General features: G+C 38.3%; 1 protein-coding gene across 15 annotated transcripts in view; it reads right to left on the bottom strand.

The window, feature by feature from the left end:
* Positions 1–16693, bottom strand: part of RYR3 (ryanodine receptor 3) — a 581477-nt gene that overhangs the window by 398954 nt on the left and 165830 nt on the right. For all 15 annotated transcript variants that reach the window (XR_012159473.1, XR_012159474.1, XM_073348839.1 and 12 more), the window contains 4 exons: positions 15478–15552; positions 14994–15150; positions 5682–5846; positions 1996–2117 (listed from right to left, as the gene is read on the bottom strand). Coding sequence is in view for 13 of the 15 variants with exons in the window: in XM_073348839.1 (XP_073204940.1) it covers positions 1996–2117; positions 5682–5846; positions 14994–15150; positions 15478–15552 (519 nt within the window). In the remaining 2 variants the exon portion in view is untranslated. The remainder of the gene's footprint in view (positions 1–1995; positions 2118–5681; positions 5847–14993; positions 15151–15477; positions 15553–16693) is intronic.

Raw genomic sequence — 16693 nt, forward strand, 5'->3', positions numbered from 1 at the left:
TTGCTCATTGATATAGAACACAGTCACTGTATTGTCCATCAGGACCTGGACCATCCTGCTCTTTATGTGAGGCAGGCAGGCTAGGCAGGCTTGGCAGGCCAAGCGTACCACTCTGAGCTCTGTGATGTTTATGCGTAGGGAGTGATCGTGACTTGACCAACAACCTTACGTGCTGAGATCAAGATGCCACCACATTTGATGCCAGGCCTTTTATTAGCCAGTCATTGAGGTATGGGCAAATTTGAACACCTCAACGCCGCAGGTAAGTGGCCACTAGTGCTATGCAGTTTGTGAACACTCTTGGGGCTGACGAGAGACTGAAGGGCAGTGCCATAAATTGGAAATGGCACAGGCCCAACACAAAAGGAGGAATCGTTGTGTCCTGGAAAAATGGAAATATGCGTCCTTCAAGTTGAGGGTGGCCTGGGAAACCATGTGGAACTTCAACTTTTTGAGGTGCTTGTTGAGGTGTCACAGGTCCAAGATGGGTCTGAGGCCTCCTTTCACTTTCAGGATTAGAAAATAACGGTAATAGACTCCTTTCCCCCTCATCTTGAGAGGGACCTCCTCTACTGCCCCCATTCTGAGGAGGTTGTGTACCTCCTGGATGAGGAGTTACTCATGAGAAGGGTTCCTGAAGAGGGACAGGGCAGGGGGGTGGAGGGAGAGTTGGCCAAGAACTGCAGGGTGTAGCCTGAAGATATTATGTCAAGCACCCAATGATCCCAGGTCAGCCACAACCAGGCTGACCGGAAGGGGTGCAGGCAGTTGAGGAAAGAGTAGGAAGGTGGATCCTGGGATGTGACTGGGGCACCATCCTCGAGTGTGCCCTCAAACTTCCTTGGTTCCTGGAAGGGCCAGGCTGAGCAGATGACCAGGAAGACAAAGGGTGTCATCATTTAAATCCCTTGTCTTTGTCCTTTTTCCTATAGGTGCTCAGCTGGGGAGTCCCCCAGGACCTGGACAGAGGAGGCACAGCTATATACAAAGGAGGTAACAATAGCGGTTAAGAACGGCTAACACTCTTGCAATTCAAGATGAGGCACTCTGACCAACCGTCTTAGGTGGTCAGAAGGAACTCAGAGGGCGTAGGGTCGGCAGCACCTAATATACCAGCACATGAGCATGGCACTCAAGAGGGCACCACAGCCAACTCTATGGATACTGCTAAGGCAAAAATCTCCGATGACTGTGCATGTGGGCATGCATATGCCTAGAATGGAACCTACATGAGCAAGCACTCGAAGAATGTCTGATGTTTTAGGATGCAGAATGTAGCCCCACCTACTTCATGGAGTTTGACCATTGGGAGCATAAAACACTTATTCTCCAAACTTTGTAAAGGGATGCAGTTCACTTCTGGATAGAATTCAAGGGGTTGATTTCTGAGCTACAAAGTCATAAGTGGTCTGAGTCCTAGCTATATAAGGGAATCACTCCTTCCCCACACTTAGCTGGGACAAACTCAGATCAGGAAAGATGGTTCTGTTAACACTCTAAATACGAGCATTTTGGGGACCAAGTTAAGGCATTTTTGGTGGAAAAGGCTTGACTCTGGAATTCAATTCTCTCATTGATCCAACAGAGCTGAGACTTTCCAGACATAGCGCACAGCTCATCCATTCTCTCAAGGCTCTGTTTCTTGGTGGGAGACAGTCTGCTGCATCTGGAAACAGCCTATTAAGGGCACATGATGGTAAACATTTTGAGAAAATTTAAAAATGTTTAAAAAAATATATATGATGGGGACATACTATCAGTAATCATGGGGCCAAATGAAATTTGGGAATCTGGAATTGGACCCAAATATGAACTTTCAGCACTCTATGGTGTTTGGATTCATTGTTCAAGTTTGGCTGATTGTAGAGACAGGCATTACTGGCAAAGCTAGGTCCCAGATCTAATTATAAATCTAAAAATAATTAAATTAAAACATTTCAGTATATTTGAAAATAACTACATAAAACCCACTATAGATAATGCTGTGCCATATACCTTATAAATTGGCTAAATAAGCTGGAAGTATTGCGAATGATTCGAGCAGCCTGGGATTCTTCATGTTGACACCTTTGTAATGTTAGACCATCATCCATATGTCCTTCTTGGTGTAATATAACCTATGAAATGTAAAAATAAAATCATGTTTGGAGAAAAATGTGCAATTGCAAATATAAAGCCTATAATTAGACAAATAACTTGCATTTGGCAGAAACAATATTTCAAATGTAATTTTAATACTTTGCACCTCTTGCTTCAATATTGTGCTAAAATCTCCTACCTAATTTTGAATTATATATATAGTATTTATATAATAGCTGAAATCCACTTTGTCCAGGCACTTCTAATACTGATAATTTGCCTATAACAATAATGAATAATGAATTCTTCAGTCTCTTCTAGCAAGTCCACTTAGAAAATGGGAAGAGAGATTATTAGTGAACCTTTGAGATTCTTTAAACTTCCTTTTAAAGATAACATAACAAAATGTCAATGTAAAAACAAAGATGCTTTCCTTTCTAAGCTCTACCTTGCAGGAAAAGGAGGACTGAATTTACTATTTTAAGAATCACCAGTCTACAGGACTCCTGCATGGAAAAACTACAAACAGGAAAACCAGTTAGAGTGACAAATATCTATAAGACATACTACCCAGCAAGAGGAATGATGTTTTGAAAGCATCAACATTTACCAAAAACTTCTCCTGATTCATCTAACCATTCTTACATTGACCTGGGTTCCTGATGGATCACCAAACTAAGTACAGTCAGTCCAGGCCTTTCTAGATGGGAGACCTCAAAGAAACACTTAGGAGCTTCAAGAAGTGGTACTGATGTTTTAGTAGGTCTTACCTCTGTCTTCAACTATTCCCCCACCGTAATAGCATAAGATGAGAGAACACCATGCTGACTTTTGAAGATGATGTAAAACCCAGGTTCATTTGGAGTCATTCAATTCCATGGCACTTTTGGCCAGAGTAGTATGATTTGCCCTGTTGCCCCATTTTTGCCCCAGTAATTACATTCAACCTATCTGAATACCCCTTTCATCTTAAGTGTGGCTGAAATGATTAATATCAGTTTGTTGAGTTTGTAAAGTGAGAAAGGATCCTTGAGGGTGTTAAATATATATTTAATGCCCCTGTAAACATAACCACTGATGGATGATCACAATGCGTCAGCCACTACTAGCTGTAAAACTAGCATCTGCTGAAATAATTTTGCTTTCAGATATTGAATACCTTGCTAAAAGAATGACACAGGGAGGTTACTTAATTCTTTTGGCACCTGTTCCATATCATTGGTGCCCAGCACAACATTTTCATTTTCTCATTCGCACAATGTGTTCCAACTGTACAGTCTACCATAACAAGCTCTAAGAATAAGTTGGGGAAATGCTGTAGATAAACTATGTTATTACTAACTCCATTATTCTAAACAAAATGTCCATGGACTTTGAAAAAAATAGGTGGTCATGTGCCTCCGACTAAGGAAATCACTTCAACGCATCTCTCCCTTATAATGGAAGGTCAAGAGTGAGATAGTCTACAATTTTTGGGAATTAAAGAGAATGCCTCAGTACAAGGATTGCCCTTTCTTTTCATCAGCTCAGATCTGAGTATCCCAGTCTCGATTTTAAGCGATATCAGTATTATCTGGATACCTACCTCTTCACTACACACTTCAGTTACTTTCTAGTAAACTGAATCATAAAAGGGGAATACTTCCTACAAGCATTATAAGAAGTTTATAGAACTGCTCCATGAAATTAAAATGCCAACAGATGTCCTGATCTGTGAACTAAGTAAATCTTGTCCTAATCTGTGCCTGTGTTTCTCCAGCAGGGAGGATGCAATGCAAAAAGAAAGCACCAGAGATAGATGCTGCATGTTCTATCTGTCATATTCTTTTCTCTCCCATTTTATGTGCGTTTTCTTCATTTTGTATTAAAGGAAACAACAAGGGCAAAAACAGCTCAACAGCATCTAAACTATCTTCCTCCAGCACAAAAAAAGAAAACCACAACAGTATCTTTAATATCATCTAAAAAAACCCTGTCAAGTAGGCAGGGTCCCCCGTTTAAAAACCAAAAAAACCCACTTCTATAGAACTAAAGTGAAAGGGAATAAGGGAAATTGTTAAAATGAAAGCCTTACTTGTGTTTTTCAGTGTTAAATGTTTAACTGCTTAATGCTGTAACAGTAAAGGTTTTCTTAACACCTTATCCCTAATTGGGCCTGAAAAATCCTCCTTCCTTATCAGCATGATAAATGTGATTCCCAGGATGAGATGCTTTGGTCTTAGACTCCCTTCTAGGTGTAGGGGAAGAGACACACAACAACGTGTAGTACTGAAAAAGTAATACAATTTCCCAAATCTTCTACATGTTGTACTTAGCAAGTAGTTAAGAAGGAAAATATAAAGTTTGCAGTAAGTCTGCCCATTTCATCTAACAAAAATAAATAAAATTTTAAATTATGAGGGTATTTCCTTTTTATCTTGAAATCTGCTTAAGTAAAGAGAATTAAATATTTAGAAAGCTAGAGGTTTTCTCCGTAAGGTGAGTTATCTATTAAGAGGTTTGATTTGTTTCATTTGTTCAGTAAGACTGTTTTCAAATTCTTTCTTGTAGCTGTATGGTTTTCCTAACTGAGACCAATTGAATATCATGGGTGCCTTAATACTAGAGGTTGACTAAACCCTATATTTGGGAGCCTTAATATTATAAATTGACTAAATCCCATATTTGGGCAATCATAGTGACCATTAGGGCTCAGTTCTGCAAGTTGCTGAGCACTCCAGGAACTGATGAATATATATAACTCCACGTGGCAGGGTGCTACTAGAGAGGCTTAATCAGTTCCTTGGGGGATTGGATTGGGGCTGTGCAGATAGCCTGATGCTTGCCTGGTAAGGGACCGCACCTGCCAGCCTCGTAAGCAGGAGCTAAAAGGCTGGAAGTGAGGTGGGGGGGTTGTCTTTATTCAGGCCTAATTTGATGGTGTCAAATTCCAATCTGCAGAACTGGAATTAATTTGCAAACTTGACACCATCAAATTACGCCTGAATAAAGACTGGGAATAGCTGAGTCACCACAAAAAATAATTTTCCCTCTGTTGATACTCACACCTTCTTGTCAACTACTGGGAATGGGCCACATCCACTTGATTAAATTGGCCTCATTAGCACTGACCCCCCCGCCCAGACATTTGGTAAGGCAAATCCCATCTTTTCATGTGCTGTATGTTTATACCTGCTTACTGTATTTTCCACTCCATGCATCTGATGAAGTGAGTTATATCCCACAAAAGCTTATGCCCAAATAAATTTGTTAGTCTCTAAGGTGCCACAAGGACTCCTTGTTGTATTTACTGATACAGACTAACATGGCTACCCTCTGAAACCTGTATATAGTGGGAACTGGTGCTGCGGACTTGCTCACAAATAAAGAGCATGGGTGTTGCACCAGCCTGAAGTGTCCCTGAGTCTCTGAGAAGAGGGGGAGAAGGGCCAAACTGGAGGGTCATGGCGTGCGCCACGTTACTCTCCTTCTATGTTCAATGGGGGTTTAAGGCACTCAACACCTCAACATTGTCAGGATGAAAGGCAATAGGACCCAATTGATCTCTTACACCTTTAATTTCTATGATTTTAGCTTATACTTTTATTTTTTTAAACGCTTACCTTTCTTTTCAAGGGTCCTAAACGTGGTGCTTTACCATCCTGTGCTTGATAAGTCAGCCACAATGCACTGGTTACATGCTGGACAAAACAAATGGAATCACCATACTTTATTTCGGCGACTCCCATGCCTTCTATGTCCCGTTTATGAACAGTTTCCAGTTTTTCCTTTAGTTTAAAAAAATATAAAACAAACAATAAAATGCAAAAGTATTAGTTTAATCTCAATAGGTCAAAGGCAAACATTATACTCAGTAATGCTGAATAAAGCCTATACTAACAACTTTGCTAACAGATGAAGCTAAACGTACACCTTTACATAATTTATTCCTTGATCTAACCAAATCAATAAATTACATTCTAGCCTCAGAAAAAATGCTTATTTTAAATCTTCTTTCATTGTTATAACCATTTTTCAGCACAACAACCAATTAAATAAATAAGCCCAATAAGTTCAACTTTTGTGAGGATTTACTCAAAGCTAGCATTACATGTATATTAACCCTCTCCCCCCAAAAACAGAAAACAATTCTAGTTCACTTTTTATTCACAGTTAATAAAGCAACACCCCATCTGCTCTGCAGCAGACACTGGTTTCTGAATTGTTCCTCTGTACATGACTAGAAATTCTGTGGCAGCTTCACATAAAAAAAAGCTAAGAATTTTATTGAATTAAATATGAAAATAAATATAAATAAATTTGAGTGTGATTTATTTTTATATTAAAGTTCAATTAATTTTCAATGTGATTTTTGAATTTACAAATTGTATATGTAGAGAAAGTTGCTTGGGATTGTGGGATAAACAAATTAGCTGGTTATTTCCTCTATAATGATCAGCAATTAATTAGTTAATAATGACAAATTTAGAGTTAGCACCCATGTGAGATTAATGGGAATTATTCACATCTCTCCAACTGTTGTATAGTGCTTTTTGGAAACTCAGGCTACCATTAGACCACTTTACATTCAGTTCACAACTGGAAGATTTTCTTCCCACTGAAGCAAATACTGAAAAATGATCCCTCACTCTCACAGATCTTGGGAGACAGACCAGTCCTCGCTTATAGACAGCCCCCCAACCTGAAGCAAATGCTCACCAGCAACCACACACCACACAACAGAACCACTAACCCAGGAACCTATCCCTGCAACAAAGCCCAGTGCCAACTCTGTCCACATATTTATTCAAGTGACACCATCATCGGACCTTATCACATTAGCCACGCCATCAGGGACTCATTCACCTGCACATCTACCAATGTGATATATGTCATCATGTGCCAGCAATGACCCTCTGCCATGTACACTGGCCAAACCGGACAGTCTCTACGCAAAAGAATAAATGGACATAAATCTGACATCAGGAATCATAACATTCAAAAACCGGTAGGAGAACACTTCAACTTCTCTGGCCACTCAGTAAAAGACTTAAGGGTGGCAATTTTGCAACAGAAAAGCTTCAAAACCAGTCTCCAACGAGAAACTGCTAAGCTTGAATTAATATGCAAAGTAGATACCATTAACTTGGGTTTGAATAGAGACTGGGAGTGGCTGGGTCATTACACATATTGAATCTATTTCTGTAAGTTAAGTATCCTCACACCTTCTTGTCACCTGTCTAAATGGGCCATCTTGATTATCACTACAAAAGATTTTTTCTCCTGCTGATAATAGCTCATCTTAACTAATTAGCCTCTCACAGTTTGTATGGCAACTTCCAGTTTATCTGTATGTATATATATATCTTCTTACTATATGTTCCATCCTATGCATCCGATGAAGTGGGCTGTAGCCCACAAAAGCTTATGCTCTAATAAATTTGTTAGTCTCTAAGGTGCCACAAGTACTCCTGTTCTTTTTAAGGGTTTTTTTGTTTGTTTGTTTGTTTGTTTTTTAAATGAATGTTTCAGTGCCAGTGTACAATTCTGGAGCAAGAAGTGGATTCTGTAGCAAATTCTATGACTGCAAAACTAACAGGACCCGGACAGTAAATCAAATAAGGAAACAGAACATTTGGAATTTATTATTTTAGTATGGGCTTTTCTACATGGCAATTTAAGGTACAGCAAGCCAGGTTATGAATGTACAGAGCAGCAACATGCTGCACACTAAGTGGTTGTGTGGACTCTCTTGTTGTTCGCTAAAAATTTGAAACAGTAGTATGTCAAAAGTTCAATACAGAACTTTTAGTGAGCAGTAGCAGGGTCCACACAGCAACTTAGTGCATGGCAAGTCAGGGTGTGAATGTTCAATGCACTAGCCTGCTGCGCACTAAGTTGCTGAGTAGATAAGCCCTATGATTCCAAATATTTCAGTGCATTGTAAAAAACAGGTATAGCTACTATGTATCTAAATAAGTACTATAGTAGAAATCTATACTCTCTGTATAATATCATTTAACGGTATTATATTTATATGCATTTTGCTTATTTTATTATTATTTTGTAAATGTTTTAACATTTATTATGGAGGAATATTAACAACTTTCCTCTAGTTACAGACAACATTTATAGTTAAGTGGTTGATTCAATGTCATGGTGGAAGCCCAATGTGGAAAGAGGGAGTTCTGAAAGTTCAACAGCCCAAACATACAAGGGACTTCAATAATCAGTTGTTGCATTGACCCGATCCATATATATGGTACACGCACTAAGGAAAGAGAGTTATGAAGAGACTGATGGCATGAATTAAGAAAACTGCTGTTGTGACTATAGACTGAGCTTATTTATCAACACGATTTATGCTCTGGTTCTTAAAATAGATTTTTTTTTACACTTGGACTAAACAGATTTAAGATTAAATGTTCAAGTTGCTGATGTCATCTGTAAGATTGCCTCCCACTCTTACTGCATTTCACTCTTTATCAAAAAAGTATTAATACTGCTGTAAATGCAATTGTAGCAAAGCAGATCACATTGCCGTAGATAGATTAAGCCAGCAGTTCCATCATGCCACATATTCAGATCTAGAGGCAGAGAGCATGTATTTCAAAAATCATATTTAGACTCATTGGTACATGAGTACTAGGTTAATTGTAAACAATTTTTCATCAATATTTATTTATTTATTTATTTGAGGACCTCCCCCAAAACATATCACAAAATATCGATCTGATTTCTGGTGTCAGGCAAAATGGATCCTATGGATCTAACTCAGTAAGAGTGGGAGGCAATCTTGCAGATGACATCAGCAACTTGGACATTTAATTTTATGACTTTAAAAAAAATTATACATGGACTGAGCATTTTTGATATTTACAGTCTTTCTAATGTTACCAGGGTTAGGCCAGTCAATGCTTCAGGCATAGACAGACCCACCAATGTTACTAAGATTATGTTTACTATTAATGTTCCAGTGATACAAGGATGAAGCACAAGGTATTTGTCCTCTCTAAAATTCTGTGATAATACCAACTTCAGGCCCCAGAAAATCAAGATGAGTTCTTTACCAAGGCCTGGCTCAGGGTTTCCACATGTTCCCCCTACAGTTAGGCAACAGGCAACCTTCATTCACTATCTCCCCTAATTCCTTCCACAAAGCAGGTCCTTAACAAACACGAGTTCTATCTAATATCTAGATAGGTATTTATACTGTTTGGGTATATTGATAAGCCTGATTCAGTCTTCTCTGTGTGCGAGAAGTCAGAGCACAAAAGTTAAGGATGGTGGTGGGCTGGGAAGAGGGCTTGACACTGAATTAGAGGTCTCAGATCAGAGTAAATCAACTGAATTATTTTGTAAGGGTCCCAGATTTGCTCAAACTCATAACGAGAAAGACCAAAGAACTGCCACACTGGACAATATCAATAGACCATATAGTCTAGTATCATCTCACTGATAATGGTCAATGTTGGAAACTTTGGTGGAAAACCTAGCTTTCTCTCTGCCTCCAAATTCATGCAATACACATTGCTTAATATACTGCAATGTATTGTATCCACTGAATGATTACTTAGTCCAGGCCAGGATATCAATAGACCCTTTGTGGTAACACTGTACAGCATCGGCTATTTTTCTCAGTCTGGGAGCTAGAAAGTCAGGAAGAGCTATAGTAACTGTGTTTGTCCAGCACCCTGGATTTTAAAAAAAATCCCTTTGTGTTTACTAAAGTTAAGTCCCGTCTCTTTCCCTTTGTAACATAAACCACATATCTGTGGTTGGAAGGTTTATTCTGATCCCAGTGCCCAAACAGCCTATGTCCTTGAGTATAACAACAGCACTTGAATGTTTTTATCTTACCTCTTTGAAGTCAAGATATTGAGATATTAAAAATAGCTATTAAAACATGAAGTGCATTTAATGATGTTTGCCATAACTATGTTAATTCTCTTTTCACTTGCATGGAGCTGCCACATTTCAATGTCAATTTAAGCCTGAATAGACAGCATTGCAATGCCAAGATGAAATGAAATTACCATGTACTCCTTGGGGATGCCATTACAATGTCAAAACCATGGGAAAATGTCAGATCAAGTTTTTGGAGATTGTACTGTGACGTCCAAATGAGATGAAATTTCATCTAATTTCAGTGCATATTTATGGTGAGGACATTATGACGTTATGAACTTCTAAAAAGAGTATAATACAATGTCACAAATAAAATAAAATCATTTTGGTGCCAATTATTAATGTTGGCTGAATAATCGCTTAACGTTTGCACAGAACTTTGAACATGTAAAGGACTATAGTACTAACTCTGTGAAGCTTATGCCAAAGGAAACAAAACTACTTCAGTACAAGCTTAAAGGGAGCATGTTATGATGTTGAAATCAAGCTATGTTAATACAACATTAGCTATCAAAATAAAATATTAAATTAAGTTATACTGAACCTCCAACTGTGCCCCTGTTAATAATATTAAGCCACAAACCAAAGTTTTTCTACCTCATAAATAAATACACAACTTGAATTTTGGCTTTTTTAGGTCAGTTCTTATTTTAACCTTGTGACACTAGGTAACCCCCCAGCTGTTTTGTTCCTTGGAGGCTGGCCAGTTTCCCTATGATTTCAGCTAAGACATTTGGTTCCACTCTCAAGGGAAGAGGGCTGTTTTCTAGAAGCTGAAATGGTAGATAGGTCAGGATTCTTGGCAAAAGCCTGGTCTCTCTTTAAGTATTTATACAGACCCCATAACATGGTAGTGCCTAAGCACTTCCACCTGCAAGGAACACCCTTCTCTTCCCTCCTCATAACCTGTGCTCAGGTTGCTTCTCTCAGGACAGGAACCAATCAGGTGAGGAAAACAAATCACACCAGGAGGTCTGGCTGGTGGCAAGGAAAAAAATCAGCAATCAAACAAATGGAAGAGCAGGGAGGGAAGGCTGACAGAATGGAGGAGGGTAGGCTGTATGATGCAGTCAGTATACTAGGAGGACGGGCAAATTCTGTCAAAAGTCTGGGAAATAGACTAAGGGAAAGTTGGGTGTTCTCACTTCGTAGAGGGAAGCAGGAGCATGAGTGGTGACCGAGGAGAGGCTTCTGTTATGAAGGGAAGGACAGGAATGTGATTAGAACTATGACAGATTTCAGAGTAGCTGCCATGTTTGTCTGTAACCGCAAAAAGAAAAGGAGTACTTGTGGCACCTTAGAGACTAACCAATTTATTTGAGCATAAGCCTTTGTGAGCATCTGATGAAGTGAGCTGTAGCTCACGAAAGCTTATGCTCAAATAAATTTGTTAGTCTCTAAGGTGCCATTAGAACTATGTTGACCCATCTGTAGTCCTTCTGTAAACAGCAGTAAGGAAAGGTCCTTAGGGTTAAGTTCACCCATCCCAAAAATGATTAGGTAGATTAGACAATAATTAAAATGGTATCTTCACCTGCTCCATTTCTCCCTTTATTAACAACACTTGGCAAAAGTTAAAGCCACTTGACAGAAGCAGAGGCCTGCAGTCCAGGATTATAAAAAGAATAGCCTGATCAAGCCAGCTCACTGAGCCTCTGGCTGCACCTTGTCAATGCCTATTTATTGCTGCTGCTGAATACTTCAATCCTATAGCTCCATGTCCCTGAACTCAGAAAATACAAAGCTTGAAGTCTACTTTCTAATTTCTCTTCTACATTAATATAAAGGAAAAAGGAAAACATTCCTTCCATTTTAATTCTGCATGTGAAATGCAGTGTTTAGTTGGTGACAAATATAAAATATATAGTTAATAATGAATATTTGAACATTTGGAAACTATCATATAAAGAGAAATCTAAAATACCTATTTCATTATCTTCTACCAAAAATGAATTAAGCTTTATGATAACTGTTAAACTATTACAGCATCCTAATGCCATTTTAATCCCCAAAGATAGCTACACTTTGGCAGATATGTAGAAACGAAGCCAAATGCTACTGTATGAGTCATCTGTGACTTTTAAATGCATTAGAATGTTATTTACTTTGACTCTGATGTTAATAATTTATTTTTATCTTTACATACTTTTAAGAAAATAAAACCTGAAGTAGAAAATATGAATTCTGAAATATTAAAAAAAATAAAAAAGAAACAAAAATATTATTTTTGAATTAATCCTAGTTCTTCTATAGTTGTGCCCAGAAAGTTTTATAAATGGCAGCTGAACTCAGTTTAGCAGAGTATGCCAAGTACTGTGCTAGAATGGGAACATCCCATCTCAAAGCAGGATTACACCCACCAGCTGTGGGGAAACTGTTGCCTCTCCACTCACAATAGAATATTTCCCTTAAAACATATAAGCTGACATTTTAAAACTGAGGTGCTCAAAAGTGGGCCCCTAAATCCATATTCAAAACTTAAATAACAGTCTGATTTTAAAACTGCTGGGCACCTGTAGTTCCCATTAACTTCAGTGGGAGTTATGGGTGCTCAATACCTCAGAAAAAAATCAGGACAAAATAGGACTGCAGGAAATGCTACATTTGAAAATGTTGTTCGTAATGGCCACAGAAAACAGATAAACTAGTTGGTGTATCTGTCATTAACATCTTTTCAGCCATCTTCACTTAAAGCAGTACAGTTGCCTATGAAACTTCCACAAAATTTATACAATAATTTTAGTTTTCTATAAGGTGCAGACTTCTTCACCTCTGCTCTATTTTTATAGGGAGACATTAAGAAAGAATCTAGTATGAATTCACATTTTTAAAAATTATTCCTAGTATCAGAGATGCTTGTGTAAAAGCAATTGAGTTATTGGAAATGAAGTGCATTGTGAATGTGCAAAGAATGGAGAGAAGAAAAGTCCTAAACATGCTTCCAGATCAGGAGGAATGCAGTTCAGAGGACAGAAGTCTAAATAATAACAGTGATGGTACTGTGAGGCAAGGTTAAGAGAAAAGGGCTTATTATTCAGAAAAAAAGAAACCTGAAGGGGAGACGTGATACCTGTCTACAAAAAACACAAAGCAGTATTTGTAAGGAGCTCAGAAGCAATTATTCTTGTCAACAAGTACAGAATAAGAATTAATAGGTAAGGTTACCTCAGTGTCTGCAACATTCCCTTGAGCTTCCCAATACTTACTATAGGAAATACTGTGAATATGGAAGTTAATTTCAAGTATTTACTTATCTAAGGTGTTTGTCAAGAGTTCAAAATGTTTCAATCATAGCATTAAAGAATATATCTGGGAAAATACAGGCTAAAAGATAGCAGAAACCTCAAGGAATTATGCAGTGGGTGAAGTTGCCACAGTAAATTGCAGCATTGCCAGTACTGGAAATACCTGAGGCTAGACCACATACCTGCTTCACTGTTCGGCTATGCGGGAAGGAGGACAGGAGGTCCTGGATGTGGCTTTAATTATTGCAACTTTATACTTAAATATCGGGGTGTACCTGGGAGCTAAAATTATACAGTGCAGGTAATTCCATATACTTGGGGGGCTGTTGTTAGACCTTCCATTTTCCAATCCTGGTCCCATACATCCCATGCTGGAACCCCCACCCCTCTCATGTATGCGTAAGGGATTTATAAAGAAGGGGGAGAGTTAACCCCCTGCCATACTAGTTGTAGAAGCCCCAAACCTCCTTTCTCTGCTCCTTTAAAGGATTCCTCCTTTAAATCACTTACTACTAACCTGGTCCCAGAACTGTTCTAGATATAAATACCTCCCACCTTCCAGTCAGGTGGAGAAGTGTAGCATCCCTCCCCTCCCACAGCCTGGTCTGGCTGTACTGCTTCCTGCCTCTTTACCTCCTTACTACCAGCCTGCCAGACAAGCCCTGCCCCTGCAATTAAAGGAGGCAACTCACCTTTGCTGTCCACTGGACAAAGTCCCCCACCACTTGATACGCCGTGCAGGCAATATCATACATGCAATCCATGTTGCATAGCCTCCATATACCAGAAGGGGCTGGAAAAGTACTTAGCCAAATATCTAGTGATCAGAGGTCAGAGGATAATTCCCTGCTAACCTGTTAGTCTGACTCCACTGGTCAAAAGCACTGTTCTTGTGTTTTTTAAAAAAAAGCGGTATCTGCCTTAATACGACAGTAGCCGTCTGTCTATCAAGGATGGTTTAGGAAAGGGGTTCTCAAACTACTATTTTTTTCATAGTTCAGATCACACATAACAGAGAAATTCCCTCATGCATCTTCATGATCATGTAGACCACTTAACCTCCCATTTCCAATCACATCATCCTTGTGGCAACTACAACAATTGCTTACATTAAAAAGTAATATCAGTAAAGTATTTATGCATTTTTAGCTGTCCTTGGAATAATAAATGTTTGACCTGCTGGAAATCAGTTAATCACACTGCCTACTTCTGTTTTTCATCTCCTCTCCCCCTCCCATCTGTACTGCTTTTCTCAACTGGAAATGAGGAAAAATGCTAGCACCATATGATTAGTTAGCAGCTCTCTACAGGTCACAGTTTGAGAACCTGTGGTTTAGAGATTGACCAACTAGGAACCTGGGTTGAAATGCTTCACTTGCAATGCCACTACTATCTACACAACTACCTAAAGTGAGAACCAGGACAGAATTTGTCCCAGTGAAATTAATCCTACCATGATACATGATAATAATGACTCTCTTAATGAGGTTCCTTCCAACTAAAATGATTCTATGATCATATCTAGAATAATTATATCTAAAGATAGTCTGTCATCTTTTTTGCCTATTAATAATTTTTCCAGCATATAATAATCTCAATTTGTTCAACATAGTATCAAGTTTTTAAGATGCAAAAAACGCACTACCATCTTCAACCAGAGTTACTTATTCTTGTACAGTATTTGTATTCAAAATCACTGTCAATTGCTTCTTCCTTTTAATAATTCTCTAAGATGCTGGAACCTATTTTGATCTAACATTTGAGAGCTTCATAATTATTTACCTTTGATGCTCTAAAACAAAAGGAAGTAGATTTTGTGTCTGACTTCCCTCTGTCTAAAAGTGAAAGACCTTGTTCTTCAGTAAGTGCCAAGTACTGTCCTGTTGTAATGTGTCGAAGGCGGAAAGGTTGTCCCCATTTGATGTAACTGCCACTCCAACTAAACAAACAGATAGCAAAGATTAATCTCAAAATTACATGAAATGAACATTTCTACTTGGAGGTTTAAAAGACCTGCTGAAAATTCTTAAAAACCATCATATTCACAAACAATTCTGCTGAGATATATGTTCAATATTTCTCCTTATCTTTGTATTATTACAGGTTAGTTTTTATTAATATTAATGGATGGACTAAAATAAGTCAAGTAGCAGGGAAAAAATTTTAAATCAAGCTATACCTCTGGATAATCCATAGTAGAAGATCCAATCAAATTCCTAGTAATTTAACGGGATCTACAAACAACACTGGCACAAAATTACAGTACCTTATACGAAGGGGTTCCACTCTCCACAAGGATCTTGCACGAACACCAGCTCCTCCTATTTCATACAATACCCTCCTGCGGACAGATTGAAAAGATCATCTCCATGTGGTTACTTATAATACAAGGATTTTATAACTTATTACGTCACTGAACACTATTTTTCCAGCCATGTTAAGTGGAGGTGAATGGAGACCAGATTCCTACTCATCAACTGCACGGTCTATGTAAGAGTTTAAGTTGATCCACAACCATCTGATTTTTTGTTGTTAAATTTGCAGTGTCGAAAGATCTGTAGCTCTCTTTCCTCAGCTACTTCGTCTTAGGTGCTGATAAAAAATTTTGTAACTTCAAAAACACCAGATCAATTTTATGTCACTTGATTGTTCACAAATATCTCTAATTCATAGAGGTTCCCAATCACAAGTATGAATTAATAAGGCTGTATGTACATAGAAGTACGTTAGTAAATATAATTACAGAAAACTGAACACATTCAGGAGCTGTAACTTACAGCAACCTGGGTAATCAGAATATAATTTCAGGGTTTTAAATTCATTGTTAGATCAATATCTGAATTTCAAAGATTGTACATATATCTGTACATATTCACAAATAAAAGTACTGTAATGTACTATAATTCCAATTATATGTTGTGAGACAGTTATTACAATGCTATCTGCAGGAACATTGCATTTTTATTGCTAGAAAGACTCATCCCTTGCATTTACTAAAGGGAAACACTGCCTAAAAATATGAAAGAAAAATATTGAACAAATAGCCCTCACAAAAACACTTAATTTAAGGAGTTCAGAACAATAAAATAATTTTAAAAAGACAGACTACCTCAAATGAAAGATAAACATAACACCAGTAGCCCCTGTCCAACCATTCAGGAAAAGGTATGAAGTAAACAGTTTGGCATCATACTATCTCTTGAAGGTCAACTGATTCAGGTTCTGCCAAATCAACAGGGGCAAATGAATTCCTGAGTTAAGTCCCTCCATTCCGTCACCAGCCTCTAAGCTCTCAAATATCAGGACTGTTATCTTAAAGGCATCAGCTGTTCTCAAATGCTGTGTTGGTGCATGGGGTAAGAGGCAGTCCCTCAGGTAGGTAAAATTAGCCACATAAGGTTGAAACGGTAAGTATCAGCACTTCAAATTGCACCTGGGAGTGAGTAGAAAATCAGTGCACTCTTTGGGGCACTGGTGTAAAA

Source organism: Lepidochelys kempii, chromosome 6 (genome assembly GCF_965140265.1).
Source record: "Lepidochelys kempii isolate rLepKem1 chromosome 6, rLepKem1.hap2, whole genome shotgun sequence".
NCBI lineage: Eukaryota > Metazoa > Chordata > Testudines > Cheloniidae > Lepidochelys > Lepidochelys kempii.